Source organism: Trachemys scripta, chromosome 13 (assembly GCF_013100865.1).
Source record: "Trachemys scripta elegans isolate TJP31775 chromosome 13, CAS_Tse_1.0, whole genome shotgun sequence".
Lineage (NCBI taxonomy): Eukaryota > Metazoa > Chordata > Testudines > Emydidae > Trachemys > Trachemys scripta.
This window is the reverse complement of record NC_048310.1, coordinates 19,976,588-20,003,402: the sequence shown is the minus strand read 5'-3', so window position 1 is coordinate 20,003,402 and position 26,815 is coordinate 19,976,588. Positions and strand designations below refer to the sequence as shown.

At 39.5% G+C, this 26,815-nt stretch overlaps 1 protein-coding gene across 1 annotated transcript in view; it reads right to left on the bottom strand.

Annotated features, from left to right (window-relative positions):
- The window catches only part of LOC117886407 (transcription initiation factor TFIID subunit 4-like), a 209,123-nt gene that overhangs the window by 177,290 nt on the left and 5,018 nt on the right, over positions 1-26,815 (bottom strand). Inside the window, 4 exon segments of the mRNA XM_034788161.1 lie at positions 805-927; positions 1,845-2,072; positions 2,618-2,755; positions 26,434-26,606. Of these exon segments, the coding sequence (XP_034644052.1) occupies positions 805-927; positions 1,845-2,072; positions 2,618-2,755; positions 26,434-26,606 (662 nt within the window).

The following is a 26,815-nucleotide window of genomic DNA, read 5'->3' as shown; positions in this document are numbered from 1 at the left end:
ATGTGCAAGCGTTCTTTCAGGTGCATATTCCTTTGCATACACAAACAATGCGAGCTTGACTATTTGTCAAAGCCTTTGATAAAGTCTGTTTGCAGTGTATATCTGTTCTGTAGTGTACACTGAAATATCTGTAGTACTGGAGGCTACCATAAGTCAGTTTTTCTGCAGGACCAATCACTTAGATTCCATCTACTGAAAATACTATTTCGGTCACGTAAGTCATTTTGTTTAAGTTTGGAATTTTTGAAATCCACAGGCATTCAGGCCCCACTCTTGCAAAAAGACCCCCAGGGATCTGTTTACAGAATCTTGGCTTTAGTGACTTCTTAGAAAAATGTTTCAGTTAGTCCCCGATCCTGCAAGCTGTTTCGGAAAGGCAGATCCCTACATCCCTACAGAGCCCAAATCACTTGAATGGGATTTTAATCGTGACATAAGAGACCACAGCTTACAGGATCAGAGCCACAGAGAGCTCTCACAAAACATATTTATTATATTTCTAAATAAACTTTATCAAAATATTATCCATCAAAACAAGAGTATTGTTCATGTTTATTAAATATTGTGACATTAATCAGCATTTTAACCCACTACAAGCAAAAGAAAATACAGTTTGATTATCAATTGTGAGGTTGCATTCAGTGCAGAAAAATTTGTATGACCATTTTTATGCAACACTTTTACCTTTCAAAATTTCTGTACTGCAAGCAGAAGCTAAAAATAGATGAGTATCAAATTCAGTAACAATTTTCAGCATCTATAAACAGCATGTACAATATACAATTAACACAGCTTAACATTTACCAGCAAATCCTGAACCAGAGCTTTCACATTATGGGATGTTTCTGGAGAAGGTGAATTATGGGAAGCAAGTTTTATCAGGGTAGCTAAAAAGTTTTTGCATTTCTTCACATTCTCTTGCATTTCCTGTTTAAAAAAAAAAATCTGATATACATAGTATTTTGATATTGTTCACTGCTTAGACTAATACATGAAAATAATGGGAAAACTAGAACATTTCTTATCCAAATAAAAGCAATTTGAGAAGTGTCTTCAATTATTTGGCTACTGCCGCTGTAGTTTGGCACTATCTTCACTTCCATTTAATCACTAATAGTCATACCATACAGTTACTAACTAAATTAATCACAGAAATATTTATTTTTCATGTCTGATATGCTATCATTCATTATATCCTTCATGGAACTGTAACCCTACATGATGAAAAACCATCATGAAATGCCAAAAATCCAAGCAATCACTGAGATGGCAAATACTGAATTCACGGTTTCTTTTTCCTATTTTTTAACTTTTTAAATTACTATTCAATATAACATCAACTGTACCAAACAAATCAAATAATAAATAAATATATTTCAAATATTATCATGTCTAAATCCCAATTTATTTTATCAGTTTATTATAACATATGCTCTAATCTTAACCCACCATGACCTTTAAAACTGTCACTTTGCCATATACTGAGGACAAGGCCACTGATATTATAGAACAACCTGTGTATCTCACAGACATAATAATGGAGTTGGGCAGTATAATTAGAGGTCTATTTGTTCCAGTTACAGAAATACTCCTTATACTGCACAACACTTGGACAAAGTTGGCCAAGTTAACTGTCAAGATCACTGCTTGTCCCTCAAAGCATTTAGTTAAAATGTGTTCTTAATAGAATGTATAAGGAGGCCACTAACAGGATGTTATGGGAATTGGGTTGGTGTGAAAGCTCTTCCTGGTATTAAATAAAACTGAAAAGTGCACACATAACCAAGAAACAAAATCCCTATTAATGTTCTAACATTCAAACATTCCAGAACTTACATACAAACCTGTGATACAACGGTAGTCCCTGGTACAGGAGAGCTAGGTATGACCTGGGGCTGTGCTGGTACTTGTGCTGTCGTATGAGGTGGAAGTGGCAATCGAGGCTGACCTTGGGGTTGTGCTGGGGTTTGACTTTGTCCTCCAAAAATTACTGTAGGTTGTTGAGTTGCTGGGGTTCCAGTTGCTACTGTTGCTTTAATTAAGCTCTGAGCACTTGTGGTAGCTATTGATACCTGATAACATTGTTATAATCAAAAAGCAGATAATTACCTTCTTTAATATCTTTTATTCGATAATAAATCTTTAAAACCCCAAAACTGCAAACTTACACTTCCCTTCTATTGCTGAGTTTAGCAGCTTATTACAACAAGAAAATATTCTTCCTTAAGGTTACAATTTGAGGGACCAAATGTGGCACACCTCACTCATATTACTTTACTTTTTGAGTGGTTCCTTTAATTTCAATGGAACTGTTCAAAGAGAAATGTATTACTAGACAGGAATGTGGGTGGTATAATCTGGCTCTTTCACATTAGAGAACTTGAGGGGCAAATTTACCACCGGCATTAGTATGTGTAACTTCCAATGGCAGTGAGTTTCGCCCTCGCTATATTTGGAAAATAAACTCATGGATAAAACTCATTTTTTTCCTGTTTGTAATACAAGTAGTATATTAATATTTATCACCAGAACTCATTTAGAAAGCCTTACCTATATGACTGGTTGCATCGGCATTCATTTTTGTTCGTGTTGTGCTGGTAACACTTTTAATACTTACTGTAGTGTGTGACAGAGTGGAGCCTCCATGTAAGGTTGCAGTAGATGTAGCACTAACTGGTGTAGCAGTTGACTGTACAACTTTGGCTTGCCTTGGAAGTCCCAGGTGGACAGCAGATGCGGCTACAGAAGTTGGTTGCTAGTATAATAAGAGAAAAAGTATTAAATACACTCATATTAAATTACTGACGATGCAAAAAGTACAAAGGTTCTTTTACACAGTGATGAAATAAGTATCTAATAATTAACCTCTACAGGTTACCAAAAAGGCATAATTTATTTTTAATACATAGCAACATGTAAATGATCAAATTGCTACACCTACAGTAAGATAATTCTTTTATTCATATACAGATAAAAATGTCCAGGTGTATCTTCTTCCCTATTCTTTTGAGAACGTGAACAGCAACATGTACCATTTTATTTTGAACAAGTGTTTTATATTGCTAAAAGCTAGGAACATTACTAAAGCATCTTAATATGTAAATCAGGGGTCGACAACCTTTCAGAAGTGGTGTGCCAAGTCTTCATTTATTCACTCTAATTTAAGGTTTCGCGTGCCAGTAATACAATTTAATGTTTTTAGAAGGTCTCTTTCTATAAGTCTATAATACATAACTAAACTATTGTTGTATGTAAAGTAAATAAGGTTTTTAAAATGTTTAAGAAGCTTCATTTAAAATTCAATTAAAATGCAGAGCCCCCTGGACAGGTGGCCAGGACCCGGGCAGTGTGAGTGCCACTGAAAATCAGCTCGCGTGCCATGCCATAGGTTGCCTACCCCTGATGTAAATATAAGACAGCAGAGCATAGGAAAAAAGGACAATGTGAACTGGGGGGGGGAAATTCACTAACATTTTCTGTCACATGGATGCATTACAGCAGTTATAATATGGCAGATACATGTCATCACTAAATTAAATTTTTTAGATTATATTTGTAACTAGTACATACTGATCTTGTAGTCATGCACTGGCTCTGTTCAGTATTTTCCTTGAAAAATTAATACAGCTAGAACATTTAAAAAGAGAAAAAAAGATAAGTGAACTCCCACATAGCAGTCCAGGGGAAACCGGGCAAAGATAATGTTCACCTCTAGGCAGGGGCTTCCAAATTGTGATATATGATCTTGGCGTTCCATCAATTCACTTCACAACAACGTATAAGGTGGTGGTACGTGAATGAATAAAGTTTGGGAGTCACTGCTTTAGAGAGAGGTGCTGGATGCATTATTAACAGAACATTTCTTGATCCACAGAGTTACAATGATGGGGACTTCAGAAGGTCCATCTCTAAATAAGGAAAAGTATGGTGAACTGGAGAGAGGGATTTGGAGAAAATAATGGGTTGAAAGGTAAAGGCAACTCAAAGAAGGAAGCCCACACAATTTTCTTGGACAACTGCCTCTCAGAAGTATATGAAATCTTTCTAAAAATATGCAACAGAGAAAGGCAGAAAATACTATCAAATGTTTTCGTACACAAAGAATATGCCACTTAGTACCAGGCCGCCCAGAGCGGGGGGTGGGGGAGGCAAGTGGGACAATTTGCCCCAGGCTCCGGGGGCCCCACGAGAATATAGTATTCTATAGTATTGCAACTTTTTTTATGGAAGGGGCCCCCAAAATTGCTTTGCCCCAGACCCCCTGAATCCTCTGGGCTGCCCTGCTTAGTACAGCATTTTGAGACCACCAAATGATAGATCAATATACGTAAAGTTATCATCAATGTCATCCCCCTCGTCTGGATCACTCTCATTGTTCTTATCCACATCAAAAATATTCCTTTCCTCCATCCTTTAACCTGTAAACAAATTAAGTCCAACTATTTCCAGAACCAATGGTACATTTTGTGCACTGCTTAGATGTAACTCTGAAAAATTAGATTATATTTATTCTTTATCATAATAAGAGAAAAGTGATTGTTAAAAGCTTATGAAGGAAAATGATTCTGACTTATTCACAATCTTTCCCTCAGCAGTATGCTTTAGCAATAACTAGCAATAAAATTGTCCTAGGCAGCCGACATGCCCATTATTTTTAGTGGTCTATTTTCATTTGAGGAGATAAATCTAATACGTTACTACCAAATAAATTTACAACCTAGTCTTAACAATAAAAATGTACCAACAGTCAAAATGTGATTTAATTCTATGTGTATATTTTAGGCTACATATAAAAATTTATTATGCAGCATACAAACACTGACAGAATAAAATTATTTGTGAGTAAGAAATACAGAAAGCCCAGTTTTCTAAATGGGCTCCAAGTATGCAAACCACAAAGAGTAAAATTTGCATCAAAGGGCAACTGCAAATACAAATAAAGTAATTAGACATCTAACTACCTGATTCACATAGGAAAATTCAAATGCACCGACAAAACTGTACATGTATCGAGATCCTTGTTGACAATGTGGCCAACTATTTATTATAGTCTGAACCTTACACTCCCTTAGCAATGTGCATCAACCTTGACCTAGGAACTCTCTTTAGTGGTGAGAGGTAAATTCAATATCTATGACCATTAATTCTTAGGCTCTCTGCTGATTCAGCCAAGAAGGATGCCAATTAGTGCCCACTCTGATTACAGAGCTTTATAATAGATACATCTGTCCGCTAAGAACTAGAGAGACAGAGAGAGACAGTGAGAGAGACCATACATTCATTATAGGTGAGGCTGATAGCACTGCTTATTAATTACTAAGGCTGCCCAAAACTTCCCATAATCAGACCCGATTTTCAATTGCTTATAACTTTGCCAAATTCATTGTTTGGGCTGAAATTTTCCATGACAGGTGTCTACCTCAGCCTGAACTCTTCCTGAAAATTTCAGCCAAATAGTTCAGCTATTACCAAGAATGAGATTAGAGAAAGATACATTTTTCTCTTATGTTCAAAAAAAATTCTGGGGACCTTTTCTTTGGAATGCTCTAGTGCTCCAGGCTTTGGAATGAGGACTTGACATTTGGCAAAGGTGACCTTTGTGTCAGGGATGTGCCCTATTGCCATGACCATGAAAATCCATCTGAATTTGGCCAAGTGATAAGCCTTTGGCAAATCGTATTTCACATATGCTCAGTAGAGATTGGATGAGGAACTGGCGGAGAAGCAGGGTATGGGAGCCAGTAGAGATGTGACTGGAGGCAGAGAGAGAGAGAGAGAGAGCGAGCAAGTGCAGGGGAAGGAACAGGGTCTGGCTGGACAACGAGACTGAGCACAAGTAGCCAGGGAAGAGCAATGGAAGGACTGGGGATGGCTGGGCAAGGAGAGTGGGAGCAAGAGCACACGGGTGTTCAGATGGGTGAGACTACGACTGGGTAGGTGAAGAGATGGGAGTGGCATGAGGATCCAGGGGTGGGGAAGAGACAGGACTGGGACAAGTTGGAGGGGACAGGGCAGAAGGGTCAAGCATGAGGGAAATGGGCAGAAGAGTTTGTGCCCACTAGAGTACACTCCCCTTCCACACCAAGGAATAGAACTCAAAATCCTTAGTCTCACCATTCCTCTGCTGACAGCAAATATCTGTGAAATCCACTAATAAAGTGTGTCACTGCCCATTGGTGCCAGTCCACCTAGATGGTAACAACCTACTTCTGCTATCAGTTACTCCATTGGCTCAAGGGACAAAAGTCTGTGGTGGATGTAAAGGTTTCAGCTCTGTGATGAACCATGGGTGTCAGTATAATGCTACATGGCAGAATTTCTGTTAAAAAAACATTATTAAGGATGCAAAGTCAAACACCCAAAAGTTAGGAAATGCCAGAATTAAAGCTGCCCAAGCAACCTTACTTCAGCCCCCTTCTGCATATGCATTATGATTAAGGCTACGATTTAGTCATGGGTATTTTTAGTAAAAGTCATGGACAGGTCACGGGCAATAAACAAAAATTCACAATCCATGACCTGTCCATGACTTTTACTAAAAATACCCATGACTAAACCTTGGAGGGGGATGGGGAGGGGCATGTTGCTAGGGTGCCGCCCCGAGGGGATGCCAGGAGCACCAGCTACTGGGGGCTGCTGAGCAGCGGCTGCTCTGGCCGCGCCCAAGACTGCTGCTGGGGGCAGCTGCTACTGGGAGGGGACCAGGGGGTCACTGCTCAGGAAGGGGCTGGGGACCACCCTAGGACACCTGCCAGGGACCACCAAGCAGCGGCTGCTCCAGCTGCCCTGGGCCCGCTGTTCAGGCAGTCCCTGGGCTAGCCACACGGGACCACCCGAGCAGCAGCTGGTGTGGCTGGCCCCGGGTCCACTCCAGCAGCAGCCAGTACAGCTGGCTGTGGGGCCGCCCGAGCGGCTGGCTGCAAGAACCGCTCCAGCAGCAACCTGAGCAGCTGGCTCCGGAGCCAGGTGCTTGGGCAGCCCTAGAGTCAGCATTACTGGCCACTGCAGAAGTCATGAAAAGTCACAGAATCCGTGAGAGAGACAGAGCCCTAATTACGATATGGTCTTTAATTACATGAGCCCATTTTTTTTTCACAGGACCCCTGCCTCATTCTGTGCATTGGATGGACCTGCTCCGAAAATGAATCAGGATTGCACAATGAAGGAGACTACTATCTACAGGATCCATCTATTTTTTTTTTTTTTTTTTTTTTTTGCAGAAGTTGGAATGTGTGTAGAGAATGAGGCAGTGGTCTGCAGGAAGAAAAAGGACAGTCTCATGGTTAAGGCAGTTTATTGCTACCCTGGAGAACTGGATTCTATCGCTGTCTCTGCCCAAGAGGTCCTCTCTGATGGTAGCCAAGTCACCTTTCACCAGGGACCATTAATTGTGTGTTCCTCATTTTAGGGGTGCTGACTTGGGACCCTCCGGTTACATTTGCACAAGTGCTGAGTGCTCACAGTTGAACTCAATAGGAACTGTGTTCTGAACAAATGAAGTGCCAAATAATGCTAAATACTCTTTAAAATATTAGGTCCTAAATGTCTCAAATTGGACATCTTGCTGTGCCATAGTTTGCTATCTATAAAATGGGGATAATAAATAATAATACCCCCTCATCTTGCAGGGGTGTTTCAAAAATAAATCCATTAATGTTTGTGAAGCATTCATATGTGACAATGACAAGCACCACAGAAAAGCGTAGGAGGGAACTAATAATTCTGTCTTCTGAGCAGTGTTTGAGGAGAGTGCAGTAAGTAAGGTATGGGGCCATATAGTGAACAAGGAGAAAACAAAACACTGAAATGCTGTTCATTAAGTGAGCACCATTCATCCTGTGCACTGAATGAGGTAGTAGTCTTGTGGGGAAAAATAGTATGTGAACATGTCATTAAAGACTGTATCATAAAGCATACACACAAAAGGATTGAATTAAGTTTGCACAGGCAACCTTAATTCTGGCATTTCCTAATCTTAGAGTGCTTGACTTTGCACTCAAACATTAAAAAGAACATTAAGGTTCTTTAACAGAGCTTTTTCTGACTAATTTTATGCAGTTTACCAAGTAACCGTCCCATAGTGATGATATGAAACAGATTTGAACCAATGGCCTACTGACAGAGGTGGAAAGGGATTGCTGATGAGCTGTGAAGAGTCATCTGTCTGCTTCCTATTCCTTGCCACCCTCATCCACTATACTTTCTTAAACCTTGCTCCAGAGTTTGTTAATACTTGTAGATTAGATAGGTAGACAGAGATAAATTTAAGATCTGTCTGGAGCAATGAACAGATTGTGAACACTACTGCTGTTCTCACAAGAGGAAAAATAATTTACTTAAAATTACAATAGTTACACTACTATTTTTGTAGATTCATAATATTTTTAATGCAGAAGGGCTTATCTTGGATACCCACATTGCCTATTAAATCTACATAAAATATTTCTTCAAAGAACTTTCAGTTTTCTTAAGGGACCTCTCTAGAAGGAACAAAGGCCCAGACACGCATTCAAAGCCTCAAGCATTCCTTACCAATCACCCTAGCAGCATCTTCTACTGGATATCAATCTTCTTTATATTTATGTGGAGGAGGAGAGGGGAATCTACCTGACAGACTAACAAAATCTTTTTTTGGTTTGGTTTTGATAGCTTTCAAGACTTTTTTTTTTTTTAAACCTTGAGCTGGGATGTCTTCCATACTCAGGCAGCCTAGAAGCAATAAACAGCATCATCATAAAAAGGTTGACTTGTCTGTCTTTTAGGAAGCAGGAGCAAATAGGGCTTTTCTTAATATGCATTTCTCTTCTCCCTTTTAATGGCGAAATGTAAATCACTCATTTCTATTTCCTTAAAAAAAATTTAGTGACATAACTTGCATTTGTGAGGAATATTTACAGTTATTAAATTAGAAATATTGTAAACCTTGTTCATTTGCTTATGAATGCTGTAGCCAACCTAAAAAGTTTCAATGCTAAATATCGCCTTCTTCTCAGTAATTGATTTCAGAGGTGAAGATTTACACAGACAGCAGAAAACCAGGCAAACTTTTGGCAGCAACTCAGTTAAGTGAAAGACCTTCACCCATATGACAACCAAAAATGTGCAAAAAAATAAAAGCTCAGCCTAGCAAATTTTCACTATCATATACAATATATTATCCAAGAAAATATGCAGCACATTTCATACACCGTATCTTGCAGTGCAGGAGTACAGAAACAACAGATTAAACAAACTGTGCAAAAAACAAGGTTAAAAACACTAAAATCACATTGTTATAAAAAATGAGTGTGATACAGGAGTTTCTGACGAGAAAAAGTAGTAACTTGCATTAATGTGTTGCATAAGAAAGTGCTTTAATACCAAAGGACTGCAAATGAACCAATGCAAGTTTATATATCGTGTTTCAAGATTCATAAAGGAAATGCGTGGATCAGAAACATAACAAGCGCAGACAGTGGAGGGACTCCAGCACAAGAGTATTAAGGTAAAATAGCTCACTGGAATGGAGCCTAACAGCTGTATTTAGTATAAACTGAGGCATATAAACAGACATTACTGGAAATCCAGCAAAAAGAAAATAGCAATAACCAACCCTAGGTGTAATAAAGCCATGACCCAAGGGGTACATTTCTTGATGGAGTAACACTTTACTTCAGTTGAGTTGCACCAGGAACTCGGAGATTAAAGCCCATGCTGTTGCATGGGCATGGCAGTTGTGAGGAGCTATGTGTAGTCAAGGTTAGTGGGTATGTTGGTAGTGTGTGGTTGCGTGGGTGGCTGTGTTGGTGTGTGTCCAGGAGGTTGTAGTGGGAGATTTGTGTGGATGGTGAATGAAGGGTGTATGCTGCAGTGACGGACTGTGTGTGTTTGGGGTTATTGTATGTGCTCGTTGTGTTGTTGTGTGGATGGTTTTGAAGAACTGTGATAGGTGGGCCAAGTAATCCATTTTCTGTACAATCTCCCTCATACAACCAATTAAATTGTTGCATGCATATAAGCTTAGAGTAAGGGTGTTGATTGGTTGAGTTACCTTCAACCAATCACAACAGTCTAATACTCTTGGAATGGCACAGATGAATGCCTTACTGTAGCTATACACCGCACGGGTGTAATTTGTAAAGTTAAAACTTTAAAAAACTGGTTGTAACTGACTGTGAATCCCAGTGACGATTCAACCTGCCTGATATTCTACAAAAAAGAGCTTTCAACCATGCTTGTAGCGGTTTCCTTTGCTTCAAACTGATGCTGATGCTAGGCTTCAGAGTTACATATAGGGTGACAATCCTGGAATCTATTATATAGATCGGGGGTTCTCAAACCTTTTTTGCTCTCCGGTCACCCAACTCTGAAGGCAGCACAGAAGTAAGGGTAGCAATACTGCAACCCCCCTACAATACACTTGCAACCCCTTTTTGGGTTGGGAACCCCAGTTTGAGAAACACTGATATAGATGAATTTGTCTGAGCCAGATAGCAAGAGAAAAGGGTATGGTCCCTACAATGTTCTTTAAAGAAGAACAATACAGCTTTTGTAAGGTAGGGTGACCAGATGTCCTGATATATGCATCCGAAGAAGTGGGCTGTAGTCCACGAAAGCTTATGCTCTAATAAATTTGTTAGTCTCTAAGGTGCCACAAGTACTCCTGTTCTTCTTTTTGCGGATACAGACTAACACGGCTGCTACTCTGAAACCTGATTTTATAGGGACAGTCCGATATTTGGGGCTTTTTTAAATATGGGCTCCTATTACCACCACCACCACCACCCCTGTTCCAATTTTTCACACTTGTTCAATGGTCACCCCATAGTAAGGTGGTATTTAAAATCCCAAATCATCAACAGAATATAAATGGATGCTTCAAAAATCAAGAATGCATTTAGTTTTCAAAATACAGCAACTGAACATAACAATCTTCATGAAATTAAAGTTGTTTTAATTTTGATTGGACATACTGGTCACATTATATGTTCTCCGATTGGTTGAAAATAATTTAGAAGCAGGTTTGTGGATTGAGTACCACTTACTGATCAAGAATTTAGGTCCCATTGTGCTAGACAGGATTAAGTACCTGTGTTCCTTAAGAAAAAAGAATACAGCCCCATCCCAGAGAGCAAACATGCTACAATAATCAATTAAAATTTGTTCTGTCAACAAACTTCCCAATAAAATTGGTCACTCAAACACAAACACGGCACACAAAGTCGTGTTTTTCTTTTTCTTTTGAGAAAATATTCATGGAAAACTAGGGCCAAGTTTGCCAAAAGATTAAGGTTTTTGCCCCTTTCAGTGAATCTGGACCATGGTTTAGTTTCTGATGGAAACTGCGAAACTTACCTTTAGCAGACTTTGGCTTTTAGGTTTTGAGTTTGCACAATTCAAAACAACACTCAGTGTGAACCCCACTGAACCCAAACAAAACCTCTGTACACAGCTTTAGTAATATTTTTATTGTTTAGATGTCTTAAAAAAAAAAAAAAAAAGGAGGCTTCCACAGTTTACATTTGTTATTTTTTAAATAACAACACAGGGATACCTAGAGAAGACTTAATGCAAATGGAAGAGAGCATATGCAAAAGACCAAACCTGGCAGTTTGGTAAAAGATCAACAAATCACAAATACTTTTTTTAAATAGAAATTGATGGTGTGGCTGGTAGCACCACCTATTATTATATTACCTCCCATTCTCAGTCCTTATTTTCAGATGCTTATAACTTCACCAAACTTTAACCATTCCGACCGAAATTTTACATGATGCACGTCTACCTCAGGCTGATTTAAAAAAAAACAAACATATTTTTCAGCCCAAATAGGTCACCTGTTTTCAAGAACAAAGTTAGTAAAAAATTAATGGTTTTGCCAATAAAAAAAAAAATCTGATTTTTTTTTTAAGATATGCTAGTACACCCACACTTTAGAGCAGGGACTTGAAATATTGCTGGAGAGGGTGTGCTTTTTGTTATTCCCATTAAAATCCACCCAAATTTGGTCAAAGTATAAGCCTTCAAAAAACTGCAGTTCACACATGCTTAGTAAAGATTTGCTAGATCTTTGCAGCTTTAAAATCTCTGCAGATTCTGTCTACAATGAGCATACTCCAGCCTGGGGCTGCAGGGGGCTGAGCAGGACTTTCTCTGCAACTGTAGCTCTGTGCTTCTGTGGGCCAAGCTGGGGCAGGGCACTAGAAATGAAAGCAGAGAGACTCTCTCCCCTGGGCTCTCAAAAGCCCCACTTGCTGGGCTCAGGATACTCCCTGATTTTCATGCAGAGGGGAGAAGAGCTGGACTGGGGGTGAGGAGGTAAGGAGGGGGCAGTGGGGAGCAGAATGGGACAAGGAGCACTAATGGGTGAGACTGGGACTACAGGTTCGCTGGTGAGGAGGGGAAAACTGGGACTATAAGTGAACATAGAGGGAGACCGGACCTGGGATCAGAAGAAGCATGAGGAGACAGTCTGAGATGAGGAGCCAGGATGGGGAAAACACAGGACTGGACCAGGATGCAGGGGGATGGCAGAAGTTCCCGCATTCCCCTCTAGAGCCTGGAATGGAACCCAAGACCCCTGAGTCTCTCCACTTCTCTTATGTCAGCAAGTATCTTTGAAACCCACTAGTAAAGTGTCTCATCCCCCTCAAACAAAGGAAAATATCCTACGACTCTCTATCGGTTCAAGTGGTCTGTGATGGAAGTCTAAAGGTTCCAATCCTGCTGATGATTCATGTGGGTATCGATATGATGGTACATGATGAAACTTCTGTTCTTTCAGTTTGTTTTTTGAAAAACCTAGGAAATTACACAAAAATAACTATGTTAAAAGAACATTACTAAAGGTGCAAAGTCACACATTCAAGTTAGGAAATGACAGAATTAACATTGTCTGTGCATCCTTAATTTGAACCCTTTGTGCATATACACTATGAAACAGTCTGCAATTATATGATCTCATACTATTTTTCTTGCCTTAGGACCCCTGCCTCATCAGTGCCAGATAAATCTGTTCTGGGGATGATCTGGGGTTGTATAGTGAAGGAGACATTTGTCTGAGGGACCCTTGCTTCATTTGTTGCAGAAGTGGCAACGCGTAGTAGTGAATGAGACAGGGGACTGCAGGAAGAGAAAGGATGGTTTCATAGTTAAGACAGTTGAATGTTGCCCTGGAGAACTGAATTCTATCCTTGCCTCTGCTAGCGAGTTTATTTTGTGATACTAGTCAAGTCATTTAACCCAGTGGTTCTCAACCTATTTACCATTGTGGGCTCTCTGTGGGCTGCATCCATAACAATATATATACTACCTGTATGGGCCTGAAAATGTCACGTGGGCCACAGCTGACTGGACCGCAAGCAGCCTGCGGGCTGCCAGTTGAGAACCACTGACTTAACCCAATTTCTTCACAATTGGTCACTAACTGTATGTTCCTCATTTTATGAGTGCCTGACTTGAGACCCTATGGTTACATTTGCAGATGTGCTGAGTGATCACAGCTGCAACTGAATTCAATGGGAGTTGTGTAATGAAAATATAAAGTGCTATATAATGCTAATTACTAAGAAAAATCAGGTCCTGAGTGTCTCAAATTGGGCATCTAAAATTAATGGATAATTTTTATCTGAATCTCGCTGTGACTCAGTTCACCATCTGTAAAATGGGGATAATACCACCACCTTCAATTCACAGAGTGTTGTGAAAATCAATTCATTACAGTTTGTGAAGCATTCAGATACTATAGCGTTATGTACCACAGAAAACCCTGAGGAAATTAGTAACTCTGTCTTCAGAGCACGGTTTATATAGTGTGCTATAAATACAACCTGGTTTCACATACTGAACAATGACCATAAAACAAAATATTGAACTGCTCATTAAGTGAGCACAATCCCTCCAGTGTACTGAATGAGGTTGGAGTCCTATGGAAAAAACAGTATGTGATCACATAACTAAAGACTATCATAACACATATATGCACAAGGGGATTTAATTAAGGTTACACAGGAAACCTTAATTCTAGCATTTCTTAACTTTTTATTTAGAACCTTAAGAATGTTATTTTAATGTAGTGTGTGTGTGTGTGTGTGTGTGTGTGTGTGTGTGTGTGTAATATCCTATGTATGTTTAAATTGCTATGTAAGAATATTCCAAGTACATAAATAGTAGAATTTACATGTACCAGTGGTTAAATTTTTCTTATAGAATAATTATATATCCAAGGTGAACAAAAGGCAGAAAGATGGTCAACTCTAGCCCAGACCTCACAGAAAAAAAGCACAGTCAACCCTCCTCCACTATATCTATTGGCCTCCCACCTACATATCTAGTACTAATATTTCCTCACATGCTGGCAGCTTACCTTTCAGCATTCAAACAAGGCTAAATTTCCTTCTCCCGGGCATATCCAAATACTCTAGGAATATTTTTTTTAATTGTTAGGGAGAACAGAAGGTAAGTGACACTTTAAAATAGGTATATTTTGGGACCTATTAACATGGACAAGTATTTCTTTAAATAACATAAATGAAGAGAGACAACTTGAAAAAAAGATCCAGTTACTCACTGTGGAAAAACACTGGATATGTGTTAGGTTAACTCTTCCTGAAACTAAATTATAGGATTGGGAGTGCTCTTGTCTGTAAAGATAAGCCATAACAATTCAAAATGCTCTGCAAAGAGAAGGTATGAACACATTAACATTTGACTACACGGCACCTAGTGTTATCTGAAAGTACATTAAGGCTATTAGAAATTTAATTCTCAAAAGTGATGACTAAAATAAGATTTAACCAACTCCGGAAAAGCATCAGGCTGATCAATGATGATCAAGTTTTCTGTGGGAATATTTGGTCAACAATGTCACATGCAGGGCAAACATCACAAAGAATTAACAGCGAAGACTCTTCAGATCCTTGCTGACAGTTTTAGTTCTATGTTAAGTTTCACTGATACAAAGGCAGTTCATTAAACGCGACATTAACATTAAGGTATGTTTGCATTTAAAGAGATTACATATATGGGTAAAACATCTATAGAATCAGGGTCTAATACTGCATATAAGATTATTTTTTTTAAATCTACAACTCACATTTCTATTTCACTGGTATACACTGGAACTGTAATTTTACCACCAGTTTCAGATTACTGAAAGTACCATTATTTTTTACTTTTTATTTATGCAGGTAGCAGCAGTCTGACTAATAAGAAACACAAACAAAGAGCAGGAAATTTGGCTTAAAGCATTCAGAAACAAACAAAGCTCTGAACTACAAAAACTGAAAATGTAAACAGACAAAAGAAAGCTATCAATGAAAAACTAGATGGCAGCACCTACCTACTTTTTAAAATTTCACAAGTATAGTACTTCAAAACCAAGTACAGTGCTGCTTTCTCCAATGTTATTTCAAAGGCTGGAAAGCAGTAGGCATAACATACTTTTAAAGACTCTTTGAAGATTATAATAATTCAAGTAATTTACTTGGTAAATAAAATATCAATACTCTTGGTTTATTTTCCCATAATTGACATCTATGATTTCAAAATGGAGCAGTAATGAAACTAAAACTTCATGGCATTACAGATTGTGCTTTCTCACTTTATAAAAACTGCGTATCAAAACTACAACCCACAGGATTTGAAAATTCCATAACATAAGAACACTGTTAAAATAACCAAATATCACAATGCTCAATCACAGAACATAGGAAGAATTGCATCAAATTTATACAGAAACATGGAATAAAGAGAGTAAAATATTGTACAGCTGTTATGACAAGGTATTTATTTAAATATGCCAAGTGCTTTTCCAGTTTCATTAGAGAGCTTTTTCTCTAGTTATATTCTCCAATAATATAAATAAGGCACAAAGCACTCTTATTACAATCAGATCAGATGTCATTCTCCCCAAAGGGCATCACCTCCATGATGCAGATAAGGTCCACAAAACAACAATAAATTTCCATAAGGATACAGTAAGAGAGAAACACTTATAGGAGAAATATAATCAAGAAAAGAGAAGACAGACTCCCCCTAGTGACAGGAACATACAACAATCTATGTTCATGTTCAGAAATATTAAATTTCCCTGTAATATGTTACTATAAGTGTGCTAAAAACTGCAGTTAATATAAAATAATCATTTTTCCATAATCTTAAAATCAGATTTAAATTAAAATTATATTAAACTACAATAATTGTTTAATGAAAGAAAAACTATTTACTTTCTAATATATGAAATGTTTCAGCAATGCAATAAAATCTTAGAATTTACCCATGAGGAAAGATTAGAAATGTAACTGCACCTATTCAAGATTTACCTATTTTTTTTTAATTGAAATAAAGTATTGAAATAAGTGGCAATTTATGTTCACAAGATGACTACATTTCCAATGTAAACACATTGTATGCATCTTTCTCTGAATCACAGCTTTCGATATAGCATTCTGCAATCTTGAGATTCTGAATTTTATTTTAATTAAATCTTATTGTACTGATTTGAACTCATTTATTTATATGCTGCACATCCTTCTGTAATTTATTCTTGTCCTCCATGATCTTTCCTAGCTTGGCACTAAATTGACCCAGAGATGTGTGCCATCCTACAAGGGTTACTGTTGCTCTGTTGATCCTCTCCCGCTGACAGTATAGCTCCTCCTGGAGCAGTTTTCCAGACTTCTGCTAGGAAACACAGGCACAGATTACAGTGCTACAGAGACTGTATAGTCCTTCACTCAACTTCTCTTCCACACAGTCACTCACACCATCTATAAAGGTAGATATTATTCCCATTTTACACAATGGTAAACTGAGGCAGGGGAAGTTAACTGTCTAGCACAAGGTCACACATCAATGGAAGAGCCAAGGAGGGAATCCAAGGCTAAAAGATGCCAAAGTATTCTTTTCAAAAGGCATTTGTCTAACTTCTGTGTGAATTTCATGCAAGACTGTTATAAAAGCTGTATTAAAATATTGCTGTATTATGTTTACTGCATTCCCTCCATCCACAAAACTGACAAGTGAGTCAAATAATATTTCAATGTTCTGTGGCATGGTCTATTCTTTATTACATACAAAAATGTTAAACAAAAGTTATTTAGTTGCAAAGTCAAGCACTCAAATTTTAGGAAATGCAAGATGTATGGTTGCCTGTGCAACCTTAATTCTGCCCTTTGTATGTTCAATTTATGCACTGAATGAGACACAGGTCCTGGGGAAAAAATAGTAGGGGATTACGTAAAGACTGTATCAACTAAATATTGACAACTTTTATAAGTGCTTGTATACAGATGCTAGAAGTCTAACTACAAAGATGGGTGAACTTGAATGCCTGGTATAAAATGAGAATATTAATATAATAGGAATCACAGAAACTTGGTGGAATGATGATAATCAATGGGACATGGTAATACCAAGGTACCAAATATACAGGAATGACAGAGAAGGTTGCATTGGTTGGGGGTGGAGGGCCACTGTATGCGAAAGAAAGCAGAGTCAAATATAGTAAAACTCTTAAATGAATGAAACTGTACCACAAAATCTCTATGAATAGAAATTCCATGCTTGAATAAGAAGAGTATAGCTGTAGGACTATACTACTGACCACCTGATCAAGATGGTGACAGTGACTGGGAAATGCTCAGGGGGATGAGAGAAGCTACAAAACAGAAAACCCAGTAACAATGGGGGATTTCAAATATCCACATATTGAATGGATACATGTGACCTCCGGACAGGATGCAAAGATAAAATTTCTAGAACATTACTGACTGCTTTTTTGGAGCCGCTAGTCCTGGAACTCACAAAGGGGGAGGCAATTCTTGATTTAGTCCTAAGTGGTGCAGAGTACCCATAGTGCACATTGGAAAACATAACCCCAACTAGACATAAAAAATGATTGGGTCTAAATTAGCTCGTCACTCAAGAAAGAGATCTTGGAGTCAATTGTGGATAGTTCTCAGCAAACATCTGCTCAATGTACACTTGAAATCAAAAAAGGTAACGAAATGTTAGGAACCATTAGAAAAGGGATAGATAAGAAGACAGAAAATATAATGCCACTATGTAAATCCATGGTATTCTCAGACCTTTAATACTGTGTATAATTCTGGTACCACTTCTCAAAAAAGATACATTAGAATTGGAAAAGGTACACAAAAGGGCTATGGAACAGCTTCCAATATGAGGAAATATTAAAAAGACAGACTGTTCAGCTTAGAAAAGAGACAACTAAGGTGGGATATGATAGCGATCTATAAAATCCTGGATGCTGTGAAGAAAATGAATAGGGAAGAGTTACTTACCCCTTCACATAACACAAGAATCAGGGGGTCACCCAATGAAATTAATATGCAGCAGGTTTAAAACATACAAAAGGAAGCACTTTCTTCACACAATGCCCAATCAACTGTGGAACTCATTGCCACACTGTGCTATGAAGGTCAAAAGTGTAACTGCATTCAAAAAAGAATTAGATAAATTCATGAACAATAGGTCCATCAATGGCTTTTAGCTAAGATGGTCAGTGACACAACACTACGTCTCAGGGTGTCCCTAAACCACTGACTGCCAGAAGCTGGGACTGGACGACAGGGGATGGATCCCTTGATAATTGCTCTGTTCTGTCCATTCCCTCTGAAGCATGTGGCACTAATCCTGTTGGAAGACAAGATACTGGGCTAGACAGACCATTGGTCTGACGCAGTATGGCTGTTCTTACGTTGTTATTCTTCATTTTCCTACACATCAAAGGTAAGAGCATGTTGAGATTATGGAACACCCCAAATGATACCACTAACTGTGCCGGATAGCAATTTTCAAACATTGTTGTAGCCTGGTATAATTATAGGACAATTTCCCTTGTCCAGTGTGAAGATATTTTTTCTCTGAAACATTCATGTTAGCCAATGCTGTGCTTTTATTCAATAGCAAAAACTACATTGACACAGAGTTAAGGTTGCCTGGTGGTATGTCATCCCTTTGCAGAGCACTAAATTGAGCAAAACTAACTTCTGAAAACCAGGAAATGGTTCCTAGCCATCTTTATTCTGCCCTCTTTCAGCAATACCCAAATATCCCTATTAAGACACACATGCTGAAATGTACAAGCTCCTCTTTTTAAAAGCCATTCATTCTCACCCACAGGATTCCACCTTACACTATTAAAGGACAAAGGGGGGGGGGGGAGTAGCCCATGGCACCTTCCCTCTACTTCCCTATAGCCAATGGGAATTATTTGCATACACTCCAGGTGCAGTCAGTGCATTGGATGTACCTACACTAAATGGTGGAGGCAGCAGTTGGGACTGCTTGGTAAAGGTGTATTTGCGAAACAAAGACGTGTGTGGATTACTTCGAGGTGAGTGACAGAGCTGTGATTATGACATGAGATCTATGTTTTGCACCCTCCATTGTGTGTGAGCAAAGGGAAGAGACGCATATGTATCTTCAGAATCCTGTATGTATCATTTCTATGCAGAATTGTGTATGTTATATAATCAGTAAGGCCCAGAGGTTTTATTACGAAAAGTACTGTCATTAGTGAGCGGATATGAGCACAGTCTAAGCATTTATTATCTGCATGCACTCCAGGTAAAGTGAGTGTAGTTGGTGTCAGATGTAGCTGTACTCAATGGTGGAGGCAGCGGTTGGGGGTACAAATGTGTTTGTTAGATCTACAGATTACTTTGATATGTGTGACAAAGCTATGATTGTGACATGTGACCTATATTTTCCACCTTCTCATGTGTGAGCAAAGGGCAATGTTGCATATATACCTGCAGGATCCAGTATGCATCCCTTCTATGCAGAATTGTGTAGGTGATGTCAATAGCAGGGCATAGGGCTTTTGTTATAAAGGATACTGTCAGCAGTGAAGTGGAATATGAGAGGACTGTAATGCTTTAGTGATGGTTAAGTGAAAGTGCAGACAGAGACAGTATCCTATGAGTAAGTGTAAGTGAGCTGTAAAAGTCTCTGAAGTGAATCTTAACTTGTGTATGTGTGGTATTTTTTTCTCGGGCTTTGGCTAAGTGTGTGAGTGTACACCAGGGCCTGGAATCTCCTGAATCTTCTTATGCCATGGGCCAGTGTGAGTATGTGCATACTGAGGCATTGCTTGAAGAGGAGAGAGGGAAGGTGGCAAGGGCAACCCCTTTTTCCTCCTCTTCGTCCTTTAATAGTGTTAGGTGGAATCCTGTGGGTGAGAGTGACTGGGCTGTGAAAGAAGTGAAAAGCTTGTATATTTCAGCAGCTGTGGAGCTGGCTGAGTAAAGGTATAAATGTTAATAGAGCATATTGGGACATTGCTGAAAGAGAGCAGAGTTAGGTTCGCATGGGCAACCTTAACTGTGCATTTTCTGGTTTTCAGATGTTTGAGTTTTGTTCAGCTCAACATTCTTGGAAGTTATGAAATACCAACAAGCAACCTTAAATCTACATTAATGTAGTTTATTGCTATTGAATTTCCTTGTGTTTTTAATCAGAAAAGATATGTTGTTGGTAGGAGCTGGTAGTCATTTAGGTAGTTGTACTTCTCATGTCCCACAACTGGCATATTGAGTCAGACACATACACACCCCGCCCCTCCCCATATGCACACAAAGCTGTGCCCCACTAGCCCTGCTTTGGCACACTTCCCCAGCCATGCCCCTAACCCATTCACTGTGTTCCCACCTCCAACCTTGCCTCCTGCCCACTACTGTACCCAGGCCCCATCCCACTCCACCCCAAGCAGGGAATGCCTGTCCCTGCAGTCTCCACTCCCTGGTATACGAATGTTTCTATTGTCCTTACTTCCCCCTTCTATAACCCAACTCACATGCAGTGCCTGAAGCAAAGATCAACTATGTTAGAGGGAAGGGGTGCTCCTGATCATGTTTCAGAATGGTTGGAGGATTGAGCTTGTGGAGGGGCCAGCAAGCGAAATCACAGACAGGATTTCTGTTCGAAATACTGAGTTTTATGTTTGAGAGAAAGATACTCTGGCCCCCATCCAATAGATGCACCCCATCTCCAGGAAACTGAGGTGTCAGAGCTGCTAATGTTTCTATGAGATACAGTATGTATAGTCTGGTCAGTGATTAACCCTCTAATTTCCTGATTAATGTTCTTCCAAAAGTTATTAATAACTTTCATATTGCTGCTGTAGCAATTATTAAGATGCTCAGAGAAATCAGAGAAAATTATCATAGCTCCTGGGCACAAATCTGTGATGCAGTCCAAATCTGCTCTCATACATCTATGAGGTATACACACAAGGAATAAGGCCCAGATCATTTGCATGCAAGTGAATTACCACAGCGTTTGGAAGAACACAACCTGAGCTTAAGTCATCAGTTAGACGCTGCAGAATGGGCAAAATATGATGCCAACGCAGGCCACCTCTCTCCATTCAAATCAGCCTGTAGTCAGCAATCCCTGTGTCATGGTGTACTCCCTTGCTCTCTCACGAACTTCTGCAACCTCATGATCCAGGAATCACACAGAATCCACAGACTAGCAACCCTGGCAGCACACATTTTTCCCCTCAGCAGTCCAGTTCCAAACCTCCATGCTATGCATTTTGGAAACACTACATTAAATCTGCCCTGAGATCAGGAAATACCCACTTGCTCCAACAATCCCCCAGGGGCTAGTAAAATACAGATTTTTTCAAATAACCAATCCAAGGCTTGCTGCCACTGCCACCTTCCCCTCCTCCGCACACACACACACACACACACACACACACACACACACAGTCTTCTGTCTCCGGCTCCTCCTCATCCAATATAATAAAAACTTTGGTTAGACCAGATGCTGGCTATTCTACTGTATTCACAGTAAACCGCACCATAAAATAAATACATGTTATATTATAACTGAGACAACTTGGCTTAAGCACCCTGAGTTATTAAAACTTTTAGGGGTGTACAAAGGTTCTGACTAGAAAATTCAGTGGTCAGGTTTTCATCTGGGCAACGGTGTTGGCACAAAACCTTGAACTATACAAGCAAGCATAAAGTGGCTGCCTAGAAACTCTCTCACTGTTTCTTTACTGATACATGTGCACAGTAATCAGTCTAAACTACACATCTACAAAAGCAAACAAGTGTCCATGTTTTTAAATATCATTCTCAACTTGAATCCACAAAGATTTAGTGGGTGCCATACACTACCTTGGGTAAAATTCTACAGATTGAAACCATTTTGACCTACATCACATCAATACTTTGATCTCTAGATCAGCACAAAAAACCCACTTAGAAACTTTTTGAATAATGGCTTTTTGTTTCAGAGCTTTTATCTCTTCAACCCCTGGCTCATATGACCCCAAATTTGGGTCAATGACCCTGCCCTGCACACCAAATTAAAAAGGAATCTAAGCATGTTGATTTTAGAGGACTTAGAAAGGTTGATCTTTAAACAAAAGTTGCGATGCAACCTTAACTATAGTGGTGTTGCCTCACCACCACTGAGCTAGGTAATTTATAATATAGTTTCTTAACACAGTTTATGATTATTTAAGGTGTAATAACAAATTGTGTTACAAATATGACTCTGAAAATGGTTTCAAGCCTTAACGGAAAAACTGAGTAAACAGCCACATTTGACTTTGGGTGTTAAATATGACAGTCCTCCAACCATCTCTCCTCAGATTTGAATAGAAAACAAATGTCCCACTTATAAAAAAGGGTCTATCATATTTACCACGAGAATAAGAAGGTCAAAGCCTCTCTTACACAGACTGTAGGACCTTAGCAGCAGGACAACTATTTTCAGCACTTGGTTACATAGGAGCAAGGAGGCTAAACTGTCTGACAGCCAAAGTCAAAACATCCACTGTTTTCTCAGAGTAAGACTCAGCCTTGATGACCAGTAAATAGAAGATCACAAAATTCTATGCACTTAAAAAAAACAACATTCTAAAATATAATCTAAAGAGAATACCTTAAATTACAGATTCAAGGTATACATAATGACCGAGATATTTTAATATCTGGTGCAAAGATAATGATACTCATCTGCATCAGCATGATGGAGAGATATGTATGTAACTGATTAAAGGATCTAGGCAGAAGTTGAAACTAAATTAAGCAGCAATGCGGCATTATTTTTGTTACATTTGTCTGTCTTGTGTTGTTCTTCTGGTTAGTCCAAGACAACATATGTGTACATTCAAACTGTTCTGAGCCAATGATTAGTGCAATTTGTCTCGGTTTGAATGACTGAGAAGAACAGGACTCCTGGAGATTTTACTTTACAGGCCTAACAACATCCGCACAGAAAATATTTCCCGTACCCTTACAGATTTTCGCTGGGGCAGTGGAGGGGGGTGGCTCCAGCTTTCTGATAAGTCAGAACCATATTCTGGAACAGGAAAAAAAAAACTGTCCATTATAGAATTGCTGGAAGACAATTTTGTTTTCAGTATACATTATTTGCTGTACTTCTTGAATTAGATTCCTCTCCTTGATCAATCATCATTATTCAAACGAAAAACATTAAAAAAAAAACCAAACCTGAAGACGCAGCCATTTCTAAAAGCTTAGCACAATATTTGTCATTAAACATTTCCTCCAGAAAAGCAATGAGTTCAACAGCCTCAGGAAATAAGTCTTCTATAAGAATCAAATACAAGTGTAGTTCTTATGTAGTAAAGCCTTTATTATTTAAGGCATTCACTGTTTTCTGGCTTTAAAAAAATGGTTCTAGTCAAATGTTTTAAAACATATTTTCTGGACCAAATATATACAAATAAAAGTCACTGGCAGCAGAAGAGAAAAAATTATCCGCTATTTCCAGAATAATTAAATTCAAGCCTCCCAAAGACTGCTTTAATCATTTCACTGCCTTTATTAATTGATAAGAGTAAATAAATGTGGTGCTCATGAAACAGACCAATATGACAGTCTAGGCAGATATCATACTGTTGTCTCAATGCACATGAATCCCTAACTAGCAACAATCCTATTGTTCCAGTACTGCCACTCTAAAATGTTGAAATCACAACAACTTCTAGGACAGGGATCGGCAACCTTTGGCACGCGGCCCATCGGGGAAAGCCGCTGGCAGGCTGGGATGGTTTGTTTATCTGCAGCGTCCACAGGTTCGGCCAATCGCAGCTCCCACTGGCTGCGATTCGCCGCTCCAGGCCAATGGGGGCTGCGGGAAGCAGCAGCCAGCACATCCCTTGGCCCACACCGCTTCCGTAGTCTGTCTGGAAAAGTCTGAGATCCGCTGCACTTATGATTATGTGCCTCTTCAATACAACGAATTACATCCTATCTACACAAAACCCAAAGCAGCATGGCAACACTGTGCTTAGGCCTATTTCAGAGAAGCCTCCCACAAAGCCACAGAATCTTTTTTCCTTAATGACTTTTTCCAACCTTCCACCCCCAGTATTCCACATAATTCCGAAGACTACTCTTTAACAGTCTTGTCATCCTCATGCTCGTGATCATCTCCTCAAACGGTCATATTAGACATGCTCAGTCCTCTTAACAGTTCCTTACAAGTTTTTATCTTTTCTCAACTCCCTCCGACTGTTAATATCTTATCTGTAGTATTGTGTTCAAAAGCTGTGCTCCCATGTAAATCATTTTCTCTATAACTTTACATAGGATATGTCTAAATATACAATCTTATAATGTCGGATGGCTAATAAAGGAGCAAGCAGGCTGGAGAACGAAAGTCCTGCCAGCAAGCTGGTGAGAAGCTGCCGAGAGACAACACTCGAGAAAAGGGATGACTGGACGTATAGCAGTAGTCCCAAAACTGTGGGATACGTCTCCCTAGGAGGGCGTGGAAGAACATTTGGAGGAACATGAAGCGGGGCCCAGGCCAGCCTGCACAGGGGGTGGGAGGGAGTGCCACCCAGCCCTGCTCTGCTTCCAGCCCAGCTCCAGCCCCAGCTTCACTCCACCTCCAGCCCAGCTCTGCCCTCATTCCCTCTCCAACCCCAGGCCAGCTCTACCTCTAATTCCATCCCCTGCCACATTCCCAGTTCAGCCCCCAGTTCTGCCTTCAGCCCAAGCTCCTCTGCAGTAATGGAGGGGCGGCACGGACAGATTTCATTACTGGTAAGGGGGGGGGGGCCATGACAGAAAAAGTTTGGGTACCACTGATGTACAGGCTGGAGAAGACTACAGAACCAAGGGAGATAGAAAAGCGCTCAGGGCACAGCAGGAGTTGTTGTTGAGGCCTTATTTGGTCTGTCTTGTTTAAGGGCCCAGAGCTGGAACCCAGTGGAGTGGGTGGGCCTGGGTTCCTCTACCGATCCTACAACAGAGACTTAAGAACAAAAGGGGTTTCGAGACCCCCTGAGGAACCAGCTGATCCTACCAAGTACAAGGGAAACCCATACACCTCAGCAGGACTGAAACTAACACCCTGCATAGCCCAGAATAGGACTATCATAGAAACTCAGTTAAGAGGAGCTGACTGACTGCCTTCCCAGAACAAGTTAATTCTGACCAAAGGGGGTGCTATTGCATTAGCACAGCAGCTCACGGTTACTCTCAGTCATAGTACTCATAAGTACTTACCAAAGCAATCTTACCTCTGCCCTCACAAATCAGAAGAGCATTACTAGGGCTGAGCTGCGCAATAACAATGCTCAGAAATATTGATCTCTAGTTTAATAGTTCAAAGTAGCCAAAGCTGAATAACCTCCCTGAAGTACCATCACTTAGTTAAATGATAATTACTTGCATTAATATAGATTTTGGGGTTTTTAGCTAGAAGGATTGCAAAGCACTTTACAAACTCATCAGAAACTTAATATTAATCTTAGTACCTCTGTGTGGAAATACAGTAACTTTTTAACATCAAACTCTACAGAATATTATGGGGCAGGAAAGGATACCGTAGTCAACTTAATTTAATAGAGAAATTCAGGTACACAAAACGCAATCACCCAACTTGAAATCTTAATGCAACATGCAAATTACCACCCTTACTCTTGAATAATGTAGAACAACATTTAATGACTACAAGAGGGCAGGACACCTGTTGTCCATTTTATTTGAAAAAATAATCTTAACAGCACAGTACCCCCAAATACCATGCTGAGGATTTAGATCAGTACTGACTCAGAAGGAAGAGAGTCACCTATTGAATTAGCAGCATGTATGATTTCCTCGGAGATCTCCAAACAAGTTCTGACCAAGCTTGATCCTGCTTACTTTATGAGGTCTGTTGGACTCACAGCCCAAAGTGGCCTTAACAGAAGCTATAATATGGGACTCCTGAAATGTAGACACACAGAGAAATTTCCTGGACCCCTGGAACTAAGCCATACTTTGGCTAAAGGTGAGGTACAATATTTCCCTCCTCTGTAATTTGTTTTCAGTCCAAAAATGGTTTACGTGAACAAGTTTGCAAAGAAGCCCGGCTTTATAATGTTTGTGATAGAAAAAACGGTAGATCATAAAGAAAAATGATAATCACAAGCATGAAAAAATGTACCTGGGTTGTTGTTAAACGAAAAACTGGACCACTTGTGGGCACTGAAAGCCTGGGTGAGATGCTGGCAGGACCTTGCCCCTGTGTTTGTACTTGAGCTTGCACTTGAGCTTGGGCTAAAACCTGCTGAGGTACCATTACAAGCTGTCCAGCTTCTGTGCGCACCAAGACCATACCTAATGAAAATGATCAAAATAATAGTAAGTACTATGAATAGAATTGACATGCAGTAGCTTAACATTTTCCCTTCTTCATTCACCGTACATCATTACTGACATGTTTATTACAGTATAAAATCAGATATTTCATAAGGGAAAATCAGCAGAAAAACAATTAAAAATACAGCTTTAACAATTTTGGTTACATTTGAACAGTACAAATGTAA